This window comes from Strix aluco, chromosome 3 (genome assembly GCF_031877795.1).
Source record: "Strix aluco isolate bStrAlu1 chromosome 3, bStrAlu1.hap1, whole genome shotgun sequence".
NCBI classification, from domain to species: domain Eukaryota; kingdom Metazoa; phylum Chordata; class Aves; order Strigiformes; family Strigidae; genus Strix; species Strix aluco.
In genome coordinates, this window is record NC_133933.1 from 105678177 (window position 1) to 105705817 (window position 27641).

At 36.8% G+C, this 27641-nt stretch overlaps 1 protein-coding gene across 1 annotated transcript in view; it reads right to left on the minus strand.

The window, feature by feature from the left end:
* Positions 1-841: 841 nt before the first annotated feature.
* HCRTR2 (hypocretin receptor 2) overlaps positions 842-27641 on the minus strand; it is a 34195-nt gene continuing 7395 nt past the window's right edge. The window contains exons 2-8 of the mRNA XM_074820790.1: positions 20696-20874; positions 19039-19282; positions 12041-12156; positions 6542-6762; positions 5039-5160; positions 3746-3946; positions 842-2092 (exon numbers count right to left, since the gene is read on the minus strand). Coding sequence (XP_074676891.1) covers positions 1899-2092; positions 3746-3946; positions 5039-5160; positions 6542-6762; positions 12041-12156; positions 19039-19282; positions 20696-20874 — 1277 coding nt within the window. The 3' untranslated portion in view covers positions 842-1898. The remainder of the gene's footprint in view (positions 2093-3745; positions 3947-5038; positions 5161-6541; positions 6763-12040; positions 12157-19038; positions 19283-20695; positions 20875-27641) is intronic.

The following is a 27641-nucleotide window of genomic DNA, read 5'->3' on the forward strand; positions in this document are numbered from 1 at the left end:
TGTAATGTTTTAATTCAGCAGCTGTTTGTCCAATAATTTCAAATTATATAGAAAAATTATATCTTGTTCCACACAGTTTAATAATATGACATTTTCTGTGGCTGAAGAGCTAAAATAGCCTTCTAATGGCAAAGGAATTGAAATAGCTATGAAATCAAATCCTGCTGTACTTTCCACAATTATTGGGGTTTTTTTCCTTAGAAGAGACAAAGTAAAATAATTTCTTGAAATAACAATGACATAATAGCTATACTCAAAAATTAAGCTTACATATAGGAATACAGGAATTCCTATGATTTTATTTTATATTTAAACATTCTTTCCATTTAGGTATTTCTCCTTATTCTTTTCTTTTATTAGAAAAAGAATATTCTTCTTTTTTCTCTTTTAATGGAAAAAGAAAACTTTAATATACAAACAAATTCAAATTTTTTTCTCTCACTTTACACCAGTGTAAACTAGGAGTAATTTCAACAATGTCAAGTAAAACAGCTGTTGGGGAAGGCTAAAGCATAAAATGATTAAACACTTCATAAAAGGCATGATAGACAGTACATTGCATGACATTAGGTCAAAGTAAAACCTAGAAAAAATATTTACATAAGTTAGTCAAATACAACCTTGTCTATGAATAATTTGCTTTTCAGAAACATTTGAACGTCTGAGAATGTCTTCTATGTAAAATGCCGTTTATTGAAAAACAAGTCCTCCCTCCCATCTTACCCTTCCTTTTGAAAAATCTTAATAGTGCCACAGGGAGATTGTAGCTCAGGTCCTTATAGATTAGCCTCTTTCTAACCAATAGGCCACACTCCCCTAGTAGACTAAGTCTCCAGTGATGCACCATCATCATTCTTTAAGAATAATAATTACAATGCATGGTAGGAAGCCCCAGGCCAGGGAGCTTATCCCATAAATGGAAAATGGGTGAGTATTTGATCTAACGGTTCCATGAGATATCACCTCTGTAATTTCCAGAGAGAAACATTTTATTTTAATTGTTGAAAAGTCAACATTTTCTTGGCATATAAATCAGCTAATTGTCTCATTAGTATTAAATGGCGACTGAGAGAAAAATCATGAAAGCAAGTGAGATAACCAATGTTTTCTATTTTAAAGACTCTCAGAGATCTTCAGGAGCAACACTTCCAGGCATTATGCACTAAAATGGGCTACCAAAGTTAAAATGTCCTGTCCTTCAGGGGTGCTGACACTTGTTATTCCTATTGGCCTGAGTAGGAATTTTGAGTTTATAGCACCTTTGAACATCACATAAGTTTTATTTAAGTAGTTACTTTTTAGGCACTCGAGTCTGAAGAAAAAAATAATTGGCTATTCAGTGTAATCTTATGAAAATATGTGTGACTTGCAGCACTTTGGGTTCACATTTTAGAAGCGTGTCTGTGCTTAGAAAAGTAGCCTGGAATCTTCCCAAATTGATCTGAAGTGAAAGTTTCATAATGAACGTAGAATTTAGTAGAAGTGAATTAGCAGAAAAAGAAGTGCAAAGTAATTCTAGAATATCACTAGTGCATAAGTAAGCATTCCCTGTAAATAAGTCACTCATTTATAGAAACAGGATATAAATAAATGATGTTTGAGACTTTTTCAAATACTTAAGATTTCTTTATATGATATATTTAGAACATTCCACAGCATCTAAAATATATAAAAATAAATATCTACAGTATTTACAAAGTATGATACAATCCAATCTTTAAAAAGACTTGTAAAGACGTGTTCTTTAGCTCATGCTGAGGTAAGTAGGTTTCTGTAAGACTGAGAAGAAATAGGAGAGGCAATCATTTTGAAGGAATCCCTTTGTCCAGTTGTTGTAGTCTGTAACATGATAAAAGCACGTGCCATTATCTGGTGGTCTTATATGTATTGAGCCAAAGTCATCCTTGCTGTAACTCCATCGAGGTAAGTTTAGTTATGCTAGGGACAAATTTGTCCCACTCTGCATTCTCTGTGTTGCTGGTGTCTTCTGCAGAAACCCTCACAGCTTCACCTAAATTTGAAGTCATGTTCATCCCTGGTATGTGAAGATGCAGTTCCACTGATTTCAATGGGCTGAGTGTAGCTGGGATACCTGTAAGACAAAATAAGGATTTTAAGATGATTTTACTGTTTGTATCAGGTAGCTGATTGGCTCACCCTGTCATTGTCACTCTCTGAACACTATGCAGGTGATGAGCTATTAACAAAATGGTGTGCCAGAAAATGTTCTAAATTGCACTTGGAAATTTTAAGTGAAGACTTCTTGACTGAAGGCTAAAGGGATTTCTGATGCATAAACCTTTATTTTCTTACTTTTAAACATTTTAATTGTGTTCTACTACTTATTTAATATGCATTATTTGGTAGATTGCACCGTGGTTCCTTATCCAGATGCCACTGCGACCAGCGGAGCACTACAGCTTCCTGTGTACACATCAATCATAGAATCACAGAATAGTTTGGGTTGGAAGATACCTTTAAAGACCACCTAGTCCAACACACCTGTCACAAGCACAGCACAGGCAGGGCGAAGAAAATGATGACAAATAATAGATAAAGAGTAAAACATAATTTATAGCCACACTGTCAACTGGGTTTCATGGATGTAACCTTGCTTGTGCAATACATACAGGAATGGCAACACTACTGGAGAAGAATGAGCTGAATTCAGGAAAAAAACCCCACATTCCTTCTATAGTAAGTGAAAAGAACACAGTTCTTCAGAGGTAATTTATTTCATTCTTTTTAGATGTATATTTTAGGCAGATTAGCTGTCCTTGGAGATACCAATTTCTCTGTTATCAATATATAGCTTATATAGTCCTAGCCTATAGTGACTGAGATAACTTCTAGACAACCAACATTCACATCTCTAGGAGAGGAGGGATGAATTTCAAAGCCCTGCTGGGATATAACATATAATGTTATGAGAAATATCAAATAATAAATTCTATGCCATTTTTCATCTAGTCACAAAGCTAGGGAATTGCACAATCATTTCAATGTTTATCCAGAAGCGGGAAAGCTTGAACAACTTATGCCTTTCATTTCAGATGGTGTTCATTTGTTTATCAACCTGTACTGGAGAAAAACCAAGAGCAGCTTCCCAGCTGTTCCTAAATGCATACAATAACCCACCCAACAGGAAAAAAAAACCAGAAAATGTGAGAGAAGTAATTAATGTGAATTTCATATTTAATCAGCCCAACTCACACCAGAATGTATGGTAAGCAGATCATTTGGAATAGTCGAGGACATTCAGGTAGTCCATTCTGTACACCCAATTTTGGTTAAAATATTTGTGATAAAATATACCACAGCTTCAGAGAATTAGCCCTGAGTAGAATACAGCTGTTTATAAACACATTGCAACTCCAGGGAAAATTATTTTCATACTTTCAGGTACCTGTTCTTTATTTACTTAGGAGTCTATAGGAAGTAGGGATCCCAAAGAAAATATTTATATATATATATGATTACCTTACCCCTCCTCAATTGCAGCTCAGCTTTTGAAATAAATGAGATGAAATTTTGTTTCAATAATATATAACCAAAGTTGTAGTATATTCTGTAACATACTTCTTGTAAGTTACTTTTCTTACAGTCAGTTCTTAACTGTAGACACCCTTCTCTCATTGCATTGTGCTCAGATTCAAATATTGTTGCAGGCACAATTAAATTTTACTTCCACAGCATCGAAAGACATAGGGATAAGTATACTACCAGTGGGTAATAGGTGCAGTACCATTTGCTGGAAGTGTGTTTATGTTGGTCAATACAACGTGTTCTGAAAGTTTTGAAATGTTATCAAAATTGCTGATCTGGGTGGTCAAGGATTTCCGACTCTCTGTACTGGCACGACCTCTGGTGAGCCGTTCATCATGGTGACTGCGAATGCCAAAGATGCAACAAGAAAATGCTGCTTTAAATTCTTCTCTAAATTTCCCTGTCAACCACAAAAAACACTCATGAACAAAACTGTACTATAAACTGTGTTTCATCAAACTTTATAGGTTAGAAAAAAGAAGCTATCTAAAGCAAAATTAACCCGACACACCCAGATATTCTTCTAATGCAGAAGTAGGAAATCACTGTTTCAACATCTTGGAGAAAGACAGAAAAAATATAACCTTTATAAGAAGATATGTGAGGCGTGGTATGAAGCCTAAGTTATTCTTGGCTAGACAGAATGGATAAACTAGAATGATTTATGAAATCATGCCATGGATAGTCTGTTGATTAATAACATATCTAATAAAAACAAGTAATTGAGTAATAGTAGGCTTAAATGACTGAATCATTACTTGACATGTGAAATGAGAAGGCATGGCTAATTTGTATTTCATCTTGAATACATTTTAAAAGAAGATTCAAAGTGTTCAACAGCCCATTAGTCTGCTTTTGGGGCTCAGTAAATTGTTCAGATCATCCTCACACTACACACCACAAAAAACTACAGTGGGCAAATGTGTAGTGAGGATCAATAGACTTTTGCCTCCTATATTTAGCTGTAATATCACCAGTTTAAGTCCTGATTCTGCTGTCCATAGCTAAATAAGAAAAACAGAAACTAAGACAAATCTATACTAGTAAGTAAACAGCATCCTGGCTGGTTCTTTGGCCTTAAATCCAGTTGACACAGTCTGGTCATGCAAGTACTATTAAAAGACTCGCAGCTTCCAAAACCCAATACCTGCATATAAAATGCCAGCTGTGGCCAGCCCCTGGCCTATGCTACCTCCCAGATAGTATCCGGGGAGTGTTTAGGGGAATGGTAATTGTTTCAGATCAAAGTCATGCCAGGGACTTTACCAAATTAATGGCATGGACAGTCAAATCCAGGCACTTGGATTCAGGCCCTGGCACGGTTTAGTTGTAGGTAGATAGCCTGAAGGTAACAGGATACTTGTTCCAAGAAGAGGATCTATCTCCCACTGGAGGAGCTGGGCTGATGTTACACAGTCATTAATCTTACTTGTTATGGCTCATTACATTCAAACTATACATTAAACTTGAATTCTAGGTAACTGTAACTTACCACTAAGGAAGTTATAAATAATAGGATTGGCTGCACTGTTTGCATATACAAGCCAGTGTGAGAATGTGAACCAGGCGTATACAGTTTCTCTGTCATCGGCATGATTAAACATCCCAAAAACCCTACAGAAAAAGAAAAGCAAACCTGAAAGACGGCAACATGAGAAATCATATAAAAAGATTTGGCAACATCTAGCCTAATTTTATCTCTCATGGCCTATTTGCAGTATCACAGAAAAGCTGATTCAACAGTGCTTACTTTCTTGAGAGAATTAAGTCTTCTCCCCATCCCTCAGCCTGCTGTCTTGGTGGTTTAGCACAACAGAGATCAGTACTTTACTTCGCAATGGTGCAGATGCATGATTTTTCTGCTAAGTAACCAAAGTCAGGTGGTGTCAGATAAGACATGAGAAGATGGGAAAAGTTGCTTTTGACCTATTCATGTCATTGAGGTTCCCGGCTCTAGGGCCACTCTCCAATAAACAGGGTGTCTGGAATTGAAAAGGCACTGAACTGGCCCAAAACCAGAGGCCACAGTGGCAGCTTCTGTCCTCCAGAGAAATCTGCTTTGCCCAGATTCCTTAGACCTAACTTTTGACATTTAAGTGAAAAATCTAACTATGGGCCTACTCTGCTATTGTAGTCGAGGCAGCTTGTGTAGTTTCCCTGTGGCTCAGATTGTAGGTTGCCTGAACTGCCTTCTGGGAATACGTTTCTCTCCACACTGCCTACCAAGGGACTTAAGGATGAAAAGTACTTAAATTAGGCCTCAGAAAAGTGCCAGAATTGAGTGGGATGCATTTAAGCCTTCATATTCAACTTGAAACTATTCCTTAAAAACTAAAATGTTCCTCAAGCACCAATAACAGGCTGGTTATTTTTTTGGATATTCAAATCTTCTGCTATATGTCATTATTTATTGGTATTACAGAGGGCTCATGATAACTATACCAAAGCTTTAGCCTGTCAGGCATGGTACAAAAACCAAGTGTATACACAATTATGTCTCAAATGAACAGAAGAGAAAAGGGTAAAAAAGTAAAACATAGCTTCATAGGCAAACTGAAGGGTTAGGCTAAGGTCTCAAAATTGTACATGATGGGGCTTGGGTTTGAACCCAGCATTTCACAGCCCTCGGGGCGAAAACATAACACTACACTCTCCTGTTAACCTTCAGCTGCTGCTTTAGGTAAATGCACTTCCATGGGCGCACTTACAGTAAATGAGCTGTAATCCCATGTAAATGACAGGTTTTAATGAGGAGATAGGCTAGATCATTTTCATGAGGAAAAGCTTGCTAATAAGGATTCCACAATCTGGCCTTTAGTTTATGTAATACAGATAGGTTTTTCTTGCAACTGTATGATTTTTTTTCCATTTCTTTTGTGAAATAAGTAATCTTGTCCTTCAAAAGTATCTGCCAGAATAACAGGAATCTCGTAACAGAAAATTGTTTTTAGAGAGAAAGCTTTACCAAGTGTTTACATTTGGGGATAAACTTTACCTTTTCAAGACATTGAGTATGCTAATTGGCAGATAGCAAAGTGCAAAAACCAGGAGGACAACCATTAGCATACGTGCTGTTTTTCTTCTTGCACGAATCTGTTTTATTTCAGCTGCCACAGCACTAATCTTTGATTTTGTTGATTGTCCCAGACCTCGGGGCTGTGCTGAGGACTGCAGAGGCTTCCATTTTTTCTGAACAACAGATGAAGTTCCTGGGATCTAAGAAGACAAAATAAGGGGCACTTTTAAAAACTAGCACGGTGGGTAGCTATAAGAAGAAAAATAGACATTTGACATATACAATGTAAGCTTGCAGGGAGAAGTAGTTTCTTTATTAAATTAACTGATGTAGCTGCAAGAAACAAACTCAATTTCAGACACAAAGGATTGCATAAAAATTTGTGTTTATCCAAATATATGAACTGGTGTATTAAAATTGTCTTTAGTTTTCACATATCTTGCCTTGCTTGTGTCTTTAGACTATCACACTTACCAACCCTATTGCTGCAATTATGTTGCTATGAAGTTCTATATTAAATGTTTTATTGTATGGCAGAGTAGTTTTTCCCATTAATATGTTGCTAATTTAAGATACTAAACAGCTTTTCAGCATTGGAAGGCAAGGATTTAAAGCCTACGTAGTTTTAAGTGCCATAAAACTTCCAAATATGCAATCTAGATGACAATGAAGCAGCTAAAGAAATCACAGCTGAAGTGTGAATCTCCTTGCAAAGCTCTTCAAAACTGAATGTATATACTGTGATGAATAGAGGGGAAACATGGAAGAGTGCCAAGACATAGGAAGAATTAGGTTAGTCAGACACCTTGAAATGGGTAGATGTAGCACCATAAAAAAAAATAAATCTCGGTTTTTGTTCTCTGTGCCCTCACATAAGCCAAGACAAATAAAGCAATTTTGCTTCAGTCCTTCAAAATTATTTATTGCCTGTAGCCAAATGTGAAAGACTACAGATGGCAAGGACTTTCTCAGAGAACTCTATTACAATGACATTTATAATGTTTTCAGTGTTATACATTGTGAAAACCTTTTGGGTAGAAACAGAAATTTATTCATGTGTAGTGCAATTGTCTGTGGGGTGAATAGTCTCATAAGTGCAAAATAATTCATTTGTAAAAGTATCTGAAAAATTCAAATTGTCTCTTGTAACATTTTAAAAATTAGGGTTTATCCACACAAACTGACAGAAAAGAATGAAATTTTTGATATTTTTTCAGAAAAAAGTAAGCTAAAATGGGAATGCTTATTCTAAAATAAATGCATGCACATTCAGAATTATTCTAGAATAGCTATTATGTTGGGTTTTGGTTTTTTTTTTTTTGGTGAATAGCTTCCTTGCACAGGCAAGCCCATAATTTAGCATTTATGTGCACCATCAAACCTGATTTACAACTATTGGAATGTTTTGTCAAAGTTGTGTTGTAATGAACAGGAAATCAATGAAGCAGAATGGGGGATACATTCTAACATTTATTTTTTACTAATATGTCTAAGGACATAAAGCAAAAAACCTCCTTGCACTTACTTCTACTTTGGGTTCCCACTCATTTAGCTGAGATCAGCAGTATCAGTTTCCTACGTGGACATGCTTGTCCTACTGCAAGGGATTTACCCTACTTAGCTTGGGGTGTACTCCTGCAACGTGTCTTTGCGATGCACTACTGAGATAATATGCTGTCTAAGGTTCTGATTGTGGATTATCAGGGTACTTTGATATTCTGTTCTTCTAACTTTGAAGCAGAAGCTTTTCTCTCCTTTTCAGTCATACTGAGTTACCATATTGTAGCAAGAACTGGAGGTGGAAGTAGAGAAATTCAGACAAATCTCTCCTCCTGATTATGCCAAAGATTCACCTGAAGAAATCAGTGACCAGGTTTCACGGTATCTAGATGCAATTTAGATGAAGAGAAACATTATCTTGGCTCAAAATTGTGAACGGCTACTTCTAGAGAAATGTTAGACATGACTGTGTACATAGATTGTACCTACGTGTGCAGGTAGAATGGTCTTTTCTGGCATTTAAGCAGTCTTTAATAGCAAGAGGTGATCAAAGGTAGCACTGTATACAATGTATAATCACACTGTACTATATATTAAATTGCTAATCTTCAGGAGTTTGTATTGAGAACTTTTCTAAAGAGCCCTATTTTCCCTTGTTACTGTTACACCAATAGGCAATAATAAAGCAAGAATTTTATCAGGAAAAAAAAAGAACTATGTACCCACAGACACATAGCTGAACCAGTGCCATCTAAGGAGAATAACACTTTAGAAGTGTGTGTGTGTATACAGAAACACTTAGAAATATGCATTTATGTAAGCACACATACATGTATTACAAGTGATAGGACGAGAGTAAATGGCCTCAAGTTGTGCTAGGGGACGTTTAGATTGGGTATTAGGAAAAAATTCTTCACCGAATGGGTTATCAAGAATTGGAACAGGCTGCCCAAGGAAGTGGTTGAGTCACCATCCCTGGAGATATTTAAAAGATGTGTAGACATGGTGTTTAGGGACATGGTTTAATGGTGGACTTGGCAGTGTTAGGTTTACGGCTGGACTCAATGACCTTAAGGATCTTTTCCAACCTAAATGATTCTATGATTCTATGCTTCAGTATGTACAAGTATACACATGCCAGCATAATGCATACATTTGCTTTTCAGTAACAAATCAGTTATAGAGATAATTGTGGACAATTTGAGTAATTCCAATGATTCACTAAAAGCCCATTAGCTGTGTCCAAACAGGTATTAAAAGCTGCAGTTATTTTCTTATACACCTTTCCTCTATCCCATCAAATTATTATCAAGGGTAAATCTCTCCAAATGTAATAACAACTTCCAAAGATTGGAAGGGTACATTTCAGCTGCCAAGATGAAAAGAGGTAGGGTTCCTAGTTATTAGTATGAATAGACTTTATTGTCAGTGCATTTGGACATCAGTAAATCGAAGCATACAGTATGGAACTTAATACAAATTATATATCAACACTTTCATCATAAGTCCATTCAGTTCTATATATTTGTTCAGAAGTTACTTTTAATCTACTTAAAATCTGCAAGAGACCATAGCCTTCTAAGTCACTACTTCCTTGCTAATAATTAAAATAAATTACTCAAAATCCCTGGTATTTGTGGCATGATTGTTCTTGTCTTTACAAAGATGAATCATGATTTCAAACATTGTAAAGATATATTCAAAGATCTGCTTGAAAGACACAATCAGTAACTTTAAGAGCTATTGCGTAAGTATGGTAAGGATAGCTTGTAAATCTACCTCACCTTTAGTCATCTGAAAATTTGTATGCACAACACACTCCATTTTAAAAAAGAACCTTCAGAAAAAGTGTAAGGCATAGAACGCATCTGTTTGCTGTGCTTTTTCCTATCTTCAATCTGGAAGGCTTATTGTACCTTGCAATAGAATCACTATATTTAACTGAAGTTCTGGTAAACAGCATGATTTCTTAATTGAAACTATTATCAAATAATACATTTGGACCGCTGTATTCATTTGCTCTGCATGGCTGATTATGGCACACCTGTTGCACTTAGAAAAATGCCTGATGTCTACAGCCAAGTCACAGTTGATAAAAGACGGGCAGTGGTTTTAATTTCACTTAGTGCAGCCTCTTACACATAGTACTATTATCTATGCTAGGAAAAGAGACATCTGTAATTTCGCATCATTGATAGCACTAAGCCTGCAGCAGTATTTGTCTTTTTGCCACCGAAAAAAAAGGATCATCCTAACCTTGTCAGCATGCAAGATGTATAGGGAGAAGAAATATTGTGAAGAAGAAATTGTCCTGTTAATATAATTGGGGGGAAAACCCCCAACAAAACAGGGTGGTTTCCAGTCATTCAACTTCTGCTCTGAATCTGAACCAGAATTTTCAAGCTATGTACAGGTTAAGAACAATTTATTTGCATTAACTTAATGGAGTTTGAGAGAATAGGTAGATTGCAAAGGAAGTACAGAAGAGAAGGCTAAGAAGGAACATGGTGATAAGGTCATTGGGTGTTACTGGACCGATAACTATTCATCAATGCAGAGCATCGCAGAGCTATGTTAGACTGAACTTAATTTCAAAACTAACAGAGCAAAGCCTTTGTTCTGGTGAAGAGTCTCCTCAAATTGTAAAGGTTAAATTTTACCTTCAAACTATCTTGTTATTTAATCTTATAAAAGTAAGAAATGAAAAGCAAAAATAATAATTTAAAGATAAACATCAAGATAAACTGCAACTCTGGTTTAACCTAACTTGATTAGAAGTGAGAATAATTACTGATAAGATGTATGGATGATAACAAAATGCCTTAAAGTGGATTTAGTTTTTCCTGTATTTTAGTTATTTGCAAAAGGTATGTTTTGTCAGGGTAAGATTTGACTTTTACTTTTAACATGTATATTTAGAAATCTAAAGTCTACTTGTGACTTCTCTGATGGATCAATTTGAACTGCATGAAAAATGCTCCTGATGTGGCAGATATTATCCCTGGACAAGAAAGTCTCAAATTTGGATGGTATCAGACATAACAGTGAGAGAAAAATGATCCATGCCCATATCATGATGGAAATGTCCTTGTTAGAGCCATTTGAGAGGACAGGAGAGAGAGTATCTTGCATCATGTCTTCAATGGGATGAGTTTATAAATCCCAGACAGCAGAAGACAGCAGAGAGTTCACACCCAGAAAATAGTTCTCAAGCTGGTACCACTTCAAATTGTTGGAGGGGGAAAAATGTTCCTAAAAAAAAATCTCATAATTTTTGCCACTTCAATTCAAACGTTCTTTGTGTGCTTGCTTGCTTGTGGATTTTTCTTTAGTATTTCCTGTATTTTTAATTTGAAGCTTGAAAAAACAGATGTTCACATTAGAAATCATACCAATTATATGTCAATAATTCACATCAAATGTTACTGATAACAACCCACTTCACATCAGGCAATTCCAGTCTCCAGTTCTGATAGCTGGACTTTCTAGTCTAACTTTTGTTTAGATTGGACCTGCTATGAACCTGAGACTTTGTAGAACAAAAAATAAAAATGAAAACTTGTACAAACTACTAACAAAACAAGAAGGTCAATCCTAACTTTTGACTGCTACAGGAGGTGTTAGCGATATAAATAAGGTCACCTGAGGTATTTTGGTAAGCATTTTAGATACAATGGGAGAGATCTTTCTTCTGCCTATAATCAATCCTTCTGTTGACTTTTTCTCTCTCTCTCTCCCTCTAAGCCTTTCAAAGACATGAGCAAGAAGGGGTTTACATTCAGCCTGACTGCCTTCATTTTTTAATGTGTCTTAGTGCCTATCCAAGGTGGCCGTAAGCCAGCAATGTCACTGAACCTGGTAATAGTGCTGCATGTAAAAATCCAAGCCCTAGGTGACAACATGGAGCATATAGAGAAGGTTGTACATAGGAATCTGCATATAGTCACAACAGCAAGCAAATAATGTTAAATGACTTACCTGGCGACACCACAGCTTTCGAAATATTTGCAAATAGGCCAACACCATAAGACACAGTGGGGCCATGTATGTCACCAAAAAAAAACATGTGTGATACATTTTGGGGTAAACCTCAGCTGGAAAGAGAATTCAAAAAGGAAAAGTGCATTTAAATACGCATACGTTTCAAAATCACTTTAAGCCAAATTATTCATATAGATATGCATGTGTTTTTCAAACATAATAGGTTATAATGGAAGATGTATCCAATAATATTATGGTGAGGACTGATTTTTTTAAACACTTCTATATACATTCTGTTTCTATTATAAACACGCTTTTATCTCAAGCATCTCTTATATCACATTACTGCTTTCATATCACATTATTACTTTAGGTATGAAGTCTTAAGAAGTTTTGCTTTTTATTAAATCAGTGAAAGACAGAAAATTTCATTATCTAACAATAGCTAATTATCCAACCTACCTCATCTTTGATGTATTTAACAGATTGTGTAACTGTCTTTAGTTTCAATTCTGCAAAGGCTACTACGTATCTCTGAGTAAATTGAAGTTTCTCACCTACAGAGACTGTAGACTAGAGCACACGGGATGCTGATGAGAGGAGAGTTTGGTATTACCAAATGTTGATATTAATTACAACTTAACATTTATGGATGGCCTCAGAAAAGGCATGAACATTATGAAGAGAAAGTGTGCACTCTGTGAGCAGATTGCACCATAATCCTAAGCATCATAATTTGGCTAAAGAAGGAATGTTGATGTTAACTTCCAGAATTTCCGAATGCTTCAGGATGATAAGATCTGCAACTGAAACTCCTGATGTTTTGTATTGTAGTTTTGATTAAAAAAAAAAAAAAAAAAAAAAAGAAAGACAAAGTAGCATTAGAAAAAAAAAAAAAGAAAGAAAAAGTAGCATGAGATCAAAACATTGGTGAGTCAAACTTATTTTCTGCTTCTTAAAGTGACTGAGACTGTGGACCCTATTAAACAAGAGGTACCTTTGTATGTCAGGAGAATCCCCAAGAGTTTGATTAGACAAGGAGATACAAAGACTTAGCCCATAACTCTCATATCAGGAAGGAGTACACCATCAAGTTAAATCCAGGCTCACACTCAAACCCAGACCTGAGTAATATCACACTCAGTGTTGGGCAGGAAAGTGCCAGCTGGTTCACCAGTCAGAAAAACTTCAGTATTTCAGTATTCAGAAACTTGCTATAGCAAAATCCAGCCCATGTTCATTGGTAGTAAAGGGAATAGAGACGTTGCCATTGACATCTAACAGCTTTGATGGATCAGGGTTCAGAAAATTCAGATGAGCAGCATTTGGCTCCTTACTTGCTCTAAGATCCTGTAGCAAACCAGCTTACCAACTCTTAACTAGCAGCTGTAGCTACTAGCTCTTGTCAATGTCCCTGAGGGAGGCAGACCATTTGGGGCAGATTTTTTATAATTGGTGATAACCTGGGTTTGTATATTGACTGATGATCTCAGACTTGGTTTTGCATTCCAGAAAACGCAGCCTCACAGCAGTCCTGTCAGACAGGGAAATACCGACATGCATGCTTCACAGGTGGAGAGATTAAGGAGAAACTGGAGTAACATGACTTACTGGGATCATGGGAGGTCAGAGCTGAAAGTACATTCTTTCTGCTCAGAAGGAGGTGCCACCTGCCTCCTCTATGCTCTGCAGGCAGCCAGGCCCCTTTCAGGTAGAAGGACAGTACATATTTAAAAGGCCATCTGGAGTTTATGGCTTCCAATTTAGCATTCCAAGTAAAGCGAAACGTTACATGAGCCTAGCTATCTACAAAGAACTGACGGACCAGGTTGGAGGAAGATCCTAACACTTGCCTTTGAAGTTTAGCCACCTGGAAAGTGCCAGCTGCTAAACATCAAAGGAAACCTGTCCCTCCTCCACCCAGGGCAAAGCCCTTTGCAGAACATTTCGCTAAGAAGCATGACTCTGTTTAGATCTCTCTCAAGCCAGAGAAAAGCTTTAAAGCTGTCTGACAATCACAGCAACAAGAAGGAGGAAGGGCTGGTTTGGGATACTGTTCATTTATCAAGTGAGTGAGTTCCAGGCTCCTTGAATGCGAACATCAATCAGTCCATGGTCCTGGTGATATATCAGCTGCCCTGCTGGAACTACTGAACCTCTTACTGCCAAGCAGAAGAGGGGAAAAGTGTCTTTGCCTTCCATGGTCACTTAATGGCCTTCAAGACAGGGGGAGATCGTCCTTAGCTGAAGTAATTGTCTCTTTAAGAAGAAATTAATGATTCTCACATCACTGGCTGCTATTTTACTGAAAAGAGAGAAGGGGACAAAAAACAAAAATGGGGGATTGAACTGGGGTGAGATCGGTGTTCCTACTCAGCACCAGTCACAGTATGATTATACCACCTGATAAAGGATCAGTATGCTAAAGCAAGCCTTCTTCTGTCTGCTGGAGGGGTTATTAAACAAATTTTAAACTTTTCTAAAGCCTTCTTTCTCAGCACTGTGTTCCAGTCCCAGATTGTTGTTCAATGAAGCACGAAGGTAGAAGATTGAAACTACAGCTTCTGGATTTTTGACAGAATTTGACTATATTTGTGTAAATACATATATACATACATGTATACACATACATATGTATACAAACTGAAAACAACCCAGACTCAAAAGGTTTTGATATGTCTACCAAATTAAATATTCCCTTAAGCCATAGGTGCATAATGAAATAGGTATTCGTGATAGCTTCCCTACGAACAGTGAAAAACAAGAAGACTATCAAGTTAAGCATTAGTAGAGAGTTCCCAGGTTCCCTATTCTCAGGAAGATACCTGTGAGGTTTTGGAGTTACCAACATGAAGAAGCAATGCAGCTAGAAGAGTATACTTTTAGAATAAAGCTTAATAAATTGGGATGTTAGGTAGTGGGTGCCCATAGTAGAGAAAATTCCACCACACAACACAGTCCTTTCCAAACTATGTTCCTATGTCGGAGTACTTAAAGTTAGCTAATAGTAAAATTATATTTTTAAACCTGATATATTATGCTTGAGTTATCAATTCACAATAACACCAAGCACAATTTTAGTATTAGCAATATTTTGACTTCTTTGTGCATTAAAATGTCCCACAAGTTCTTCCTTAAATTTTGAATACTGATAAACAGGATGTATAAGCCTTCATGTAATAATGCAATTTACAGCTTTTTGTTTTCCAGAATTAAGACAATATGGTTTTATACTATTTTATGAGTAGTCTAAGAGGAAATGTAACACAAAGTCTTCCCTTTGTTTCCATTCAACCATGTAGTTTTGGGAAAATATTATCTCCATTTTTTTTTATCATTTGCAAAGGGTTTGGCTAATGCACTTTGGCTAACACTTGTTTCACGAGCAGCTCTATGAGAATGTATTTAGCTGACTTGAACACATGGTGAACTAATTTTAATATATGTTTCTTTTATTTTGGCGCTTTATCATCAAATTCAGCACACAGCAATTACAGACTATTATAGAACCGTGGCCAACACTGGCTCCTTAAGTGAGTCTGCATAGATCACATGTTGGATCCTTCTGCATTCCCAAATAAAATATTGTTATTAGACAGTACTCGAAATGAAAAACCCTCAGCCTAGAATTGGCAATGAATTTTATATTCAGGAATGCCAGAAGCAATTAAAAAGAAATTGAGCCCTGTTTTAGGCTGAACTATTGCTCCATTTGCAGTCACTGGCAGCCCTCCAACAGCATGTTTGAAATCTTATTAGTCAGGGTGGCCACTATTTGTTCACCGTTAAGGAGCCCAAGTGTCACAGTGCTGATCAGACCTTCCTTCCAGAGACTCATCAGACTTGTATGGATTTCAGCAGCTGGACCTAGGTCTGGGTAAGGGTACAGTGCTGTCTCCTGCTTTGGCATCTCTGACATTTTCCTGGACACGGTTTCCCGTTAGTACTCCATAGCACCTCATGTTTCAGTGGCTCTGAGTTCCCAGAATTAGAATAGACTTCCAAAACACTTTGGAAAGTTTCATTAAGCACCCCCTTTTTGCAGTCCCAACCTTGAAAATTCACAGTTTAACATCCTTGGGACATAGAGTGTACATGATGCTCTGTAAAGATTTCATCAGACATACCCTAATTTTAGACAGCATTAATTATATGCAGTTCTAAACAAGCAGTAAACACCCAAATATAACCCCTTTCCTCTAAACTGACTCTTCTATAGAATTTGCTTAGGGTCTCTTGAGTGTGGGCAATTATCTACATCTTCACTTTTTCTTTGCAAATATAGCTTATTCATAGGAACATGAATTTCTTTCTCCTTCAACCTCCTAGTTGGTTTTCTTTGACCCTCGATATTCCCATAGTCAAAAAAAGAAAAATTATATCCAACAAAAATGCAAATATTTTACTTGAAAATATTAGCTCTTTCTTCCTCCTTCTGGCCTCAAGGCTCACCAGTCTTTTAAAACTGCTGCCCTATTATCCATGTTCTTTTGTTCTTCTGTTTGGGGGGCTTTTGTGATTTTAAACCCTGGTTTTCAGTAGAAAAACTGCATCTTCTATGTTTCGCCCAACTCAATGTTCTTAGACATTTTCAGTTGAATGGAAATTATTTGTAGCTAATGACACTCTATTCTCCATAGCCTGAAAGGGATGTTAAGGTGTATATATCCTCATTGATAATATATGGTTTATACATTTACTAAGTAATTCCATGATCTGAGCAACCTACTTGTAACAACACATAGAAAGGTTCTTCTCTCGGGTTACTATGATAAGCTATTATTAGAAAGTGGAGAGGATTATTTTTTATGGATAGCTAAAATGCACCAGCAGAATAACTAGCAATGATGGTGCATTATCATTAGAAGAATAATTCATTAGAAAGGCAGCAGGATAAAAATAGGATTGATATCTTTCAGTGGAATGAATAGCTTCCCATTTCAGAAAAGTTTAATGTAAAACTATTTATATTTCATGCTCAGTATAAATTAACAAAAACAAAAATAATTTTGGAGTGTTTACACTTCATTTCTGAAGCCACACACAAAAAGAACTTAATTCTATGCACAAGTACTTGCCTTTGTTATACTCCTTTCTACCTCTCCAGACATCCAAGTGAAGGCTCACAGCATAACCTGAAGATGAATAGATTCCATTTTGGACAAATACACTCTGTAGGAGTAGAGTCTTGCAAACACATGTGGTAGCTGTTTTTCTTTTGTATAATGGGTGATTCAGCTCAGGCATATCTACTTCATCATAGCACTGAGTGAGAGGCACTCTTTAAAATAGTTCCAAGGCTACTACGGACCCTGTAGTTCGAAAGCAACACTTTCCTGTTGGGAATCACAAAGTGGCCAATGCAGATCTGGAAATTTTGACATTGCTTTCTCTGATGAAATGCTCTCTTGACTCCCTACTGAATTAAATACATAATTTTAATTTCCTGGGTTGATTAAAAGAATCTTTGCTGCAGATCTAACCTTGAAGTGATGAAGGCATGGATAATTAGATCTGCAGCCAAAATTAGTGGACACAAATTGTACTTGGAGTGAATGCTGTGAAAGAAAATAGTCACATAAATTCTGCAACATCCAGCAGCAGACTGGGATACAAAATTGTTCACAGATGAAGAAAGAACACTAGAAGTAAAGAGCAGATGTACCCCCTCCAATGAAACAGCAAGTATGATACTCATAGTTTAACAGAGGCTTCCTACAAATTTACAGCACATCTTTGTCTGCAATGAGAGCCAGCTAGTTAATGGCCATCTCTGCCCCCTTGCCTTGTCCCAGAGGACTAGCTGGGATGAAGGAGATAAAAACCAGGAATGTGATAGCCAATGTCTTCTCATTGATCCCCTGGTGGTCCTGCGGAGGCTGTTAGCAGGGGAGGGACTTCCAAAAGAGCACATGGAAGAGCCCTTAGCAGTTCAAGCTGCTTAAGCTAATTTATCATGATAATTAAGTACAGGTGATCCAGTTGTATTTCATCTTAATTGTTCACAGGACTGGAATCTTCTGCAGATACAGCTCTGAGAGAGAATCTAATTGTGTTTTATTCTGATTCAAGGCTATTAAACAGGCACCTTTTAGTTATATGTTTTGGCAAACTTGGCTTTATTTTCCTGTGTGTGAATAATGGTATTACTGATGGTCATTATATCCACTGTCAGAGTCACAGCATGTAACTCATATGCTCTATTAGCACTGGAGTCATGCCAAGGCCCACCAGAGTCGAGTTGTAACCATTCGGGTGGGTGGCTAACACCACTTGCTGTGAACGGAGACAAAATAGAAGCAGTTACTCCCTGGCAACCCTTATGGCTCCTTACAGCTGAATTCAAATACAGAAGAAGTAGATTAAAAATTAATCTGAAAAGGCAGAATTACACTTCTTGAATAGAATCATTTGTAACTGATTACGTTTACAAAGTTATTCAAATGATCTTGTCCATGACAGATTTCAAATTGTAGGTTAAATTGCTTCACCGTATCAATGACATCTCTATAAATTCTGTGATGACATGCATTTTGCATTGAAGTCCCAGGAGATATCTATAAAGGCTAGTGAAATATCAACAATTACCAAAAGCAATATATCAGGTAAACAGAAATTCTGTTCTCATGTAGTTAATTCTTAAGGCTAAATACTGAAGTCTTTGTAAACCTGCAATGTTCATCGATCACAGAATTACACAAGCATAAGCATTTAAGGGTGGGAACATTTCTACCCTCTGGGAAACATTAACACGGTCAAGACACAAGCCAGCCTCAGTCATTTAAACTTGGTTTCAAATGTACTTCTAAGTTTTAGCAATACAAAAGAAAATAGGATTTCACAGTATTTGAAAAACAGTAGTTCTAGGAAAGCTTATACAATTAAGAACACTTTGTGATATGTTTATACAACCTGACTGCATATTAATATGTCCTCATATTTTTATTATATAAGAGCAGTACAAATTCAGTCTTTATGGTCAATGACACACTCACCTCCCCAACGCTCATCACATACTGTGAACAAGGTGGTTTTGTTGGCTAATCCTGGGAACACACTGCTGCACTCCATAACAATAGCCTGAGGAATCATTATGATGCAGGACACAATCCAGATAATTATAATGCTGTTCCTTGCTCGCTTGGCTGTGCTTTTAAACATCAAAGGGTGACAAATTGCGTACCATCGATCCAAAGCAATGCAGCTAAGTGTTAGTACAGACACAGAGACTGAAACTGTCTAAAGAAAAGGAAATATGTAAATGTAAAGTAAACGTAATTTTTTCAGAGCTTTAGAAATTATTTATTGTAATTTTCCAGAGTTTTAAAAATTATTTCTATTTTCAACACAGCTCTTTATCTGCAATTATTAAACAGAAATTATTCCCAGGAAAAGACTCCTTTTTAAATCACTTCTTACTGAATTACAATAGATACCCTCATCTGCTGTAGTCCCACTAGAATCAACAGGACAATTCATAGATTAGGGTGCTACCCAAACTGAATAGGTGTAGCAGGGTCAGATTTTGAAAGAGCAAATTTATGCAACTTAGAATTTGCAAAACTTTATCTGAAAAACTACTTTTAAAACATCAGACAACTAATTAGATCCTTTTTTCTTTGTAGAACAATTTTGTTTGTTTTCTATGCTGTATTTGGATACCAGTATCATCAGTTTGCCTTTTCAGTTTTTGCAGGACTCATTAAAAAAACCCAACCAATCAGCTTAAGCCAGACTAAGTCATTTTACCTTCTATTCATCACAGGAAATTCTATCACTTTGGTTTTATTCTTTTACTCTGTATACTGGGTGATCACTTTTGCTTCAGATTTTCTTCCACTAGAATGGAAGCTTTGAAACAAGTTTTGTGATTTTGATTCTATTGAGTAGATGACACAATGCGGCTCTTCAGCCATACAGGTATCTGCTCAAAATATAAAATGTGCTGGAGCACAGAGCTGATCACCTGCATACATTCAGAGCTCTGCTCAATTCTTATGATTTATAATGACTGAAAGGCCAAGCACTTGTCATTCTAGTATGCCCAGTCAGTTCATCTAACCAGCTATTTGAATACCAGAAAAGGTATTTGTCAATCATTTTGATGCAAATGAACTCATAACTAATTCAGTCCGCTGGTAAATGTGTGGTGGCAGTTATTGCTTAAGGCAGACAATCTGATCAGCTCTCAGTGAACCTGGATACTTTGACTACTTCTAAAGAATGTAAAGTCACTAAACACATATGAAAGCCCAGACTCCCTTCAGAAGTTCGGATTCTCTGTCCTGGACACTTGCGTAGCTGTTTAGGTCCACACACACAGAGTATAAAGGACTGTAATTCTATTTAGAGACATTTTTATTTCTTTATATCCCTTATGAATTATTAAAAAAGATCACAAAAAGTGAAGAGCATCAGACAAGTGTTCCAGAAAGTGTATTGCCCAAGTCTAACAATCAGATGGACTAAGAACAATATTAAGTATAAACATATTCATAAGTGGAACACTCCTTTAATCCTCAGCATGTACATTGAGATATCTACTTCAGTAGCAGGGATATTCCATCGGATTATCACTATTAGGAAGATGCTATTGCTCTTTCTCTTTTTTGTAACATGGGTAATGTGTACACAAGCACAGTAAAACTATACCTGTAAGTAGGGAATCACTTTGCAGAGGGGCTGCCCAAAGAACCATGTTTCTGTGATGTCCACTACTAAAGTTGCTGGAAGACAAGTAATTGTGACCAGAATGTCAGCCAGAGAAAGATTCACTATGAAATAGTTGGTAACTGTCCGCATGTGATGATTCTTCCACACTGCAATGCAAACTGAATTTGGAAAGAAAAGTTAGTGAGATGGGAATGACTTAGGGAAGTACTCAACAGGAAAACACTGGCCTTTGCAGAGTTAAGGACATGTTTATGTCCTTTGAATATGTAGTTCAGTGTAATAACCATGTGTTAACTTTTACAGTGGAAACAAGAGGGTACATGTAGAGAGAATCCTAGTACACAAAGAATAGTTTTCCACAGACCACAGAATGGGCAATAATCTGATATATAAAGCAGCTTGTTTTCTTGCTAGCTTATCTTCACTACCTATTCACAAAACTTTCTTCATGTCTGTTTTAATCCATTGGCTCTAGTCTATGGCAATACAAATCTACATTTGTGAAAGTTTGTATTTTTTTTATAATCGTGTAATGCTTAATTGAAATTGCTACCACACAGAATCTTGCAAACTGTAGCAAGACAACAATAAATTTATAAAATATTTTGCTGGGCAAAATGCATTTGATGTTGATTACTGTAATCAAAAGCAGCATGTAGCAGACTTTACAAGATGTGCCTTTAAAGCTTGTTTTTTATCTTTTCTTTTCCCTCTTTTTCAATTTGAAAAGCTTTTAGAAATAAGGCAAATCAGTCCTTTAACATGGTTGCACTAAATTCATAGCTTAGACATTAAAAATGTCACAACTGAGTCTGAGAAACTAGCCTAAAAATAAGTTTTTTAATAACTTTGTTATAAAGTGAAACCCTGAGAGATTGTATCAATAGCTTTTGAATGTTTTCGACTGAGACACCAAAAACTCTTTAAAAACTGATGCACAAAATTTTTCAGAAGCACCACAATACTTGTAACAAAACAGTACAACATACTGTACATCAAAGGTTCATCTCCAGTAAATAGTAATTCATTCATCATGCAAATCCGGATGAAGATTCGAAGTCTCCTTAATCTGTCAGGATATAGCACTATGCTTAATTTAGATATATTAAACAGATCACAGAATGATAAACAATAGAGTTAGAAGGGTCCTCAAGAGTTGTCCAAATCTAAAATGGAATCAGCTAGAGTTAAGCCATTCTCTTATTAAACTAGCTAAAACAGCTGGAAAAAAAATACACAGACTTTAAGGCACGTAAGATCTTGAGATCAGATACTTCTTTAGATCCTAAGAAGGATGGTATGTCTGAAAGCTTGTGTCCATCTTCTAGCTGCAACAGTTGATCTAATAAAATATATTACTTCATTCCACGACTTGTTTAAGTCTTTAGACCAACACAACTACAGCAAGACTACCACTAAGCCCTTGTTGGCAAGTTTACATTTTAAAATCTGTTATATTTGAAGATATCATGCCTCTCTTAAATGTGCTGCAGTGTTTAGCTATCTTCCCTATTAAAAAAAACCCAACCCTTCTAATGTCTAATCTATTTTTCTTTTACTGATATTTAGATCACTTTTTTTTTTTTTTTTTCCTGCACACAGGCAGGAATGAAGAATAGTTTTTCCCCGCAGCAATGCTTCACATATGTAAAGATTGTTACATCTTTTCTCAGTTTTCTTTTCAGACTGTACAACTTCAGAACTCTCTCTTTTACTCCCAGTCATTTTTAGAACCTCTGCAATCATCCTTGTTGCTGTTCTCTGGACACTCTTCAGACTGGATCATGTCTTTGTGATCAGTGTGCAGTTATCAAAATCACTCTGTAGGCAAAAGTTAAATAAAATGTTGTTCTAAAAGTTCAGATTTTGGATACTTTATTCTCATGCTATGGTTTCAACCATCCTACATTCTACCTGATTCAGATCAGTGCATTGTTTTCAGCCGAGGATGTCCGTGCCTAAAGATACAAAGTTTAAGCAGATATGTATGGTCTTTGGCAAGGCCTATTCTCTGTTCCTGTGCTGACCTGGGGAAAGCACATGAACATAAACATTATTTCTGGTAAAACAAATCCATGAAGTTAACAAATGTGAGGTCAATCTCATTGGCAGCAAACTGCATCAGAAATCAATTCACAGTATTTTGCATGTTGTGTTCAAAGCTTTCTATCAGTATGAGCAAATGAAACCTCATGACACCCCAGAGAGCTAAGAAAATATTATCATTTTCATCTCTGACGCAAGGAAGTGAAGTGCAGAACAGAAGTTGCTAAAGGCCATACAGTAAATCAGAGACAGAATAAGAAACTTGGACTCCTAATTCCCAGCTCTGTACTAAGCCTACCAGATCACACTGGCTTAACATGGATGGAATTTAGATGAACTCCAGTACCTGCTATTCCTCAGAGAAATAGAAAAGACTATGCCCCTTGCTACTCAGGGAGTAGCAGTATACAGGAAAGCGAACGTACAGAAAGAAGATCTGAATTCCTTTGAATTCTAATCAACGGGGGCAAGAGGCACTTGAAAGGTGAAAAAAGTAATAATTTACAAGCATAGAAATGCAAGATAATTGGTTATGTTAGATTTTTCCGTTTGTTTCCCCTTTTGACCTCATCTGTTCTTTGCAGCATAGACCATATGACACATAGCACAAAAGCATCTTAATTAGCGTTTATATACTACCATAATAATTAAGTATGCCAGAAACTTTTTCCATGTATGTATAAAAAAAAAAAGTTCGTGTAAAAAAGCCTCTGAAGTATTTTAAAAACAGGTCAGCTTCCCCCCCCCCCCCCCCCCCCCGCTGCCCTCTGCTGGTTGCAGTATTGTTTTTCAACCTGCACAAGCATTGGCAATGTTTTCTTCCAGTGCAAGGCTAAAGTGAGCTGTGAGGATTTGCTACAAGTGATTTGAATAGGACAGAATGGTATAAACGACAGAAAGTTAGTTCAGCTTATTCCTTCCAGACTCGATGTCTTTCTGAGTCTACTACAGGACAAGGTTATTCAGTAGTCTGGGACAACAGCTTCACTGATATACCAGCGATCTAGCAGATCATCACGAAAGATGCTCTAGCCTGTGTTAAACTGTTACTTTATAGGCATGCAAAATCGTTTGACTATGCCACTGAATAGATTGCAACTAGTTAAGTTTCAGAACAAAAGAATTTTGTGCACTCTCCACTCTCACTCCTTTAAATATGCGTTTTCTTCTCAGGTGGTTCTATAGAGAAGTGGAGGCACTCAGCTCCCATTTAAACCCTAAAGAAACATGCTAGAGAAAGGAAGCTCCGTGGACTGGGAAATGCCATCTGCCTACCCATACTGAAATAACAGAGGGCTGTGGCTTTCCACTCAGCTTGGAGAAGCAAGGATGAGACAGGTAGTAAAGATTCTCAACTGGGAGTGTATTTTACCAAAAAGCACTCCAAAAACATAAAACAGATGAGGCCAGCACCAGTCTTCCTAAAAAACTTGGGAGACACCACAGAGTTAACAGGATGTCTGTTTAGTTAGGACACAGTGTAGTGGCTCAAATTGAGCTCTTCCCACCTCTGCTAAAAAATCTGTGAAACAGTAAAAATAGCTCTGAATAAAACCTCGATTTAACATTATATGCAAATCTTTTATGAAACCCTTGATGTTCTCAGCTATAAACAGGAGTGAGGAAGAAAGTGGGAAAATGGTATTAACACAGGCATTGAAGAAGAGAGGATCAGAATTAAAAAAAAAAAAAGAAAAGAAAACGAGAAACGTGCTCCTACTGTGCATGATTTTCCTGACTGCTGGAAACCTAATTACCTGCCCAGTGTATTTTATTATTTTCTGTATTTTAGTTTTTATTTTTAAAACCTCTCAAAGTTACAGTTAATAACTTTGCTGAAAATTAATACATGCAGGTCAGCTTTCACAAAGAGCAGCCGTTTTTCTAATGGTTATTAAGTAATTCCACTCTTGTAAAATCCGCCCCACCGCCGACGCTTTCATTTTCTTCAGCCAGAATCAAGTTTTAAGCAAAACGATTGCTATTCCTAACTCTGCCACACAGTGTCAGTGAAGGCTCGGAAACGAGCTTGCGTTGGCAGGCTGATAGTGCTTGGAAAAACTTGTGGAGCCTTTCCCCAAGTGAGGACAATGAAGCGACAATGAAGCGTGTTTCAGAACCCATCCTCCAAACATCCACGATCTCCCGCCCCCCCCCCCGCGAGGAAGGACGAAACATAACAAAGTCAAATAAAAAATTTAAGACAGACCCTATTAGAAGTCCAAGAAAGCTTCATATACCTCATTATATTCCTGAAGAAAAAAAACCCTCTCAAATATGACAGTACGATGAGATTGGTATTTTTCATGCACAGATTTAATCCCTATTGATTTAGTGTCCTGGGGCATTTTAATTGGAGGCTGTAATGCCATCTACTCAATTAGCATAGCTCATTGTATCTCAAACTGAATATGAAAACAATAGAAAGGCTTCAGCTGGTATAAAATGCAGCTGCTTGCCTCCTGGAAGATTTACGCTGTCTTGAGTATATGAAAGGTGGTGCTGCAGCCCTTCTGCTGGTGGACTGCTGCTTCAGCTCTCAATTTGTTTTTTACATGTCAACCCTAAATCATTCCCCTAACACTCCAGAAGTATTTTCAACCTCTTATTCATAATGGGTCATCTTCCAGTGTGACTTCTTGGCCAAAATAGAAGCATAATTTTCACAACCAGCAATACCTGACATTTATATAAATGAATACTACCTCTTACCTCATTTCTGGTGAATAATAAATCCCACATGGATGTAAACAAAATTATCTTTTTTCAAACTAAATTTCAATTATTTTATTTTGCTTTGGTATCACAATTGTTTCACTAATATATCATAATATGGCCATCCAGCAATCATTTGGAAGTGATGCTGTGATTATAAGCACTGGTCATCAGCATCTCCAAATGCATGAAGCAGAAAGCTTCTAAAGAGCTTTACTCCTCCATAACATTTTACAATCAGTGATAAAAAAAAAAATATGTTAAATAGATTTGAGTTATACATTATTTATTCTCTAGCTCCTAGCCCCACAAAAAAATTATTTCCACCTGGCAAGGAATTCATTCTCCTTACGGCATTCTCCCCCTTGTTCTTTTCTGGTGATGCCACTACCCACTGCGAATCAAGGTCTGGGTGGTAGGGTGCCAAGCAACATGGTCATCTTGAAAGGAAGGCTGAGTAGCCAGGCTACCAAATGGGACTTTGGAGAGCTAGAGCCCCTGTGGAAACACTGAATCAATGCTTACTGTTGGAAGGAAAAATGCTGTCACTGAAACTACTTTCATTATGAACAATTCCTGATTGAGGACCCTTCTGCTTTGAGTCTAAAAATTAGGTGCCTGTGACTAAGCTTATTTTATTTGTTTTAGGAAGGCTTTCCATGAGTCTTTCAATAATTTTATTGATGATCTTGATTAAGGGGTGAGAAGCACTTTAACTAAATTGCAGAAGATATTTAATTAGGGGTTTTTGAAACCACCAGTGAGAACAAAAGAACTAAAACAAAGCGATCTCTTCTGTGAATAGGAAGATGATACCTACTTCCTAGGCTGTCCATCTCTTACCAACTATTAAGCGCTAAACTCACACATTACATCATTTTTTATATAACTAATCTTATCTGAAAAAAGGAGTACAACTTAAGACCAAGTTTAATTTGAAAAAGTAATAGAAAGAATGACACAAAGACACTTTTTACACAATGTTTGTTACAAAGGAAATAATGAAAAAGTTCCTACAGCTGGTAATAGCACCCAGCAGATAAGAACTGTCCTTGAATATGTGATATGACAGCTGAAAAGATGGACAATATTCTGGGCTGCACGCAAAAAGGAATTACATAGCCCACCAGTGAGGTGATAGCTCCTCAACAACAGGACACACTAGATGTGTCAACAAATTTGAAGAGAAGCATGACAAAAAGAGTAGGTGGTTGTCATGCTCCCTATATATCACACATAAACAAGTATATATGTGTAGGTTCCACCACTTTTTTCTAGTAAACTCTGGGAAAAATACTGAAACTGTAAGAAATATAGCTGCATAGTATGGAACATATGAAATCTTAAAGTATTTTGTTGAATATCAGCTTCACTGAAATGTACTAATGGGGAACTGTCTCCCACAAAAGACAGAGTCTACATAAATAAAACAGATATACAGCAACTACCTTGCTTGCAGCAATATATTTTCTGAGATGTTTTCTAGCTACCAAGTGCTCTATTGTACTCAGGCTTTTAAAGGGACTTATGAGTCGGGGGTTGTGGGTTACTCATGTTCTCCAATCCACTTCTATATTTTTTGTACTGCCTCATTATTATGGCACTAGAGAGAATACAAGAACTAAATTCTGCTTGCTGGAAGCTTATCTCTACAGATTACAATTGGGAGTAATAGTACAGCCATCTAATTGGCACAGGATTCATTTGCTAACTCGGTTACATTACATAACCTTAGACAATTAACAATCTTATGGAAATGGGAGTTATTACCAGAAGATCAGATATGGTATAAAAGCAGACTGCCAAAAATGCCAGCTTTGGTCAGGTCTGGGGGAAGTGAAAGGTACTATCACAGCTTCTGAGCTAACTGTACTGACCAACACAGAGAGATTGTTTTTAAACTGTCCCACCACAGACACACACATACACACACAAATCATTACAAGTCTTAACTGGCAACCCCAGCCATCTCTTCAGAGTCGGCTATACTGAACAACCAGTTATTTCATAACCACATTTGATATACTTATTTTTCTATCCATAGTAACAATAAAAAAGCCTAGAAAATCCTTAAACACACTTCATGTTAGAGATGGAAGGACCATAACTATAACTGTTATACTGCACATGGCACTACAAACATTTCACACTTCACTACAATTCA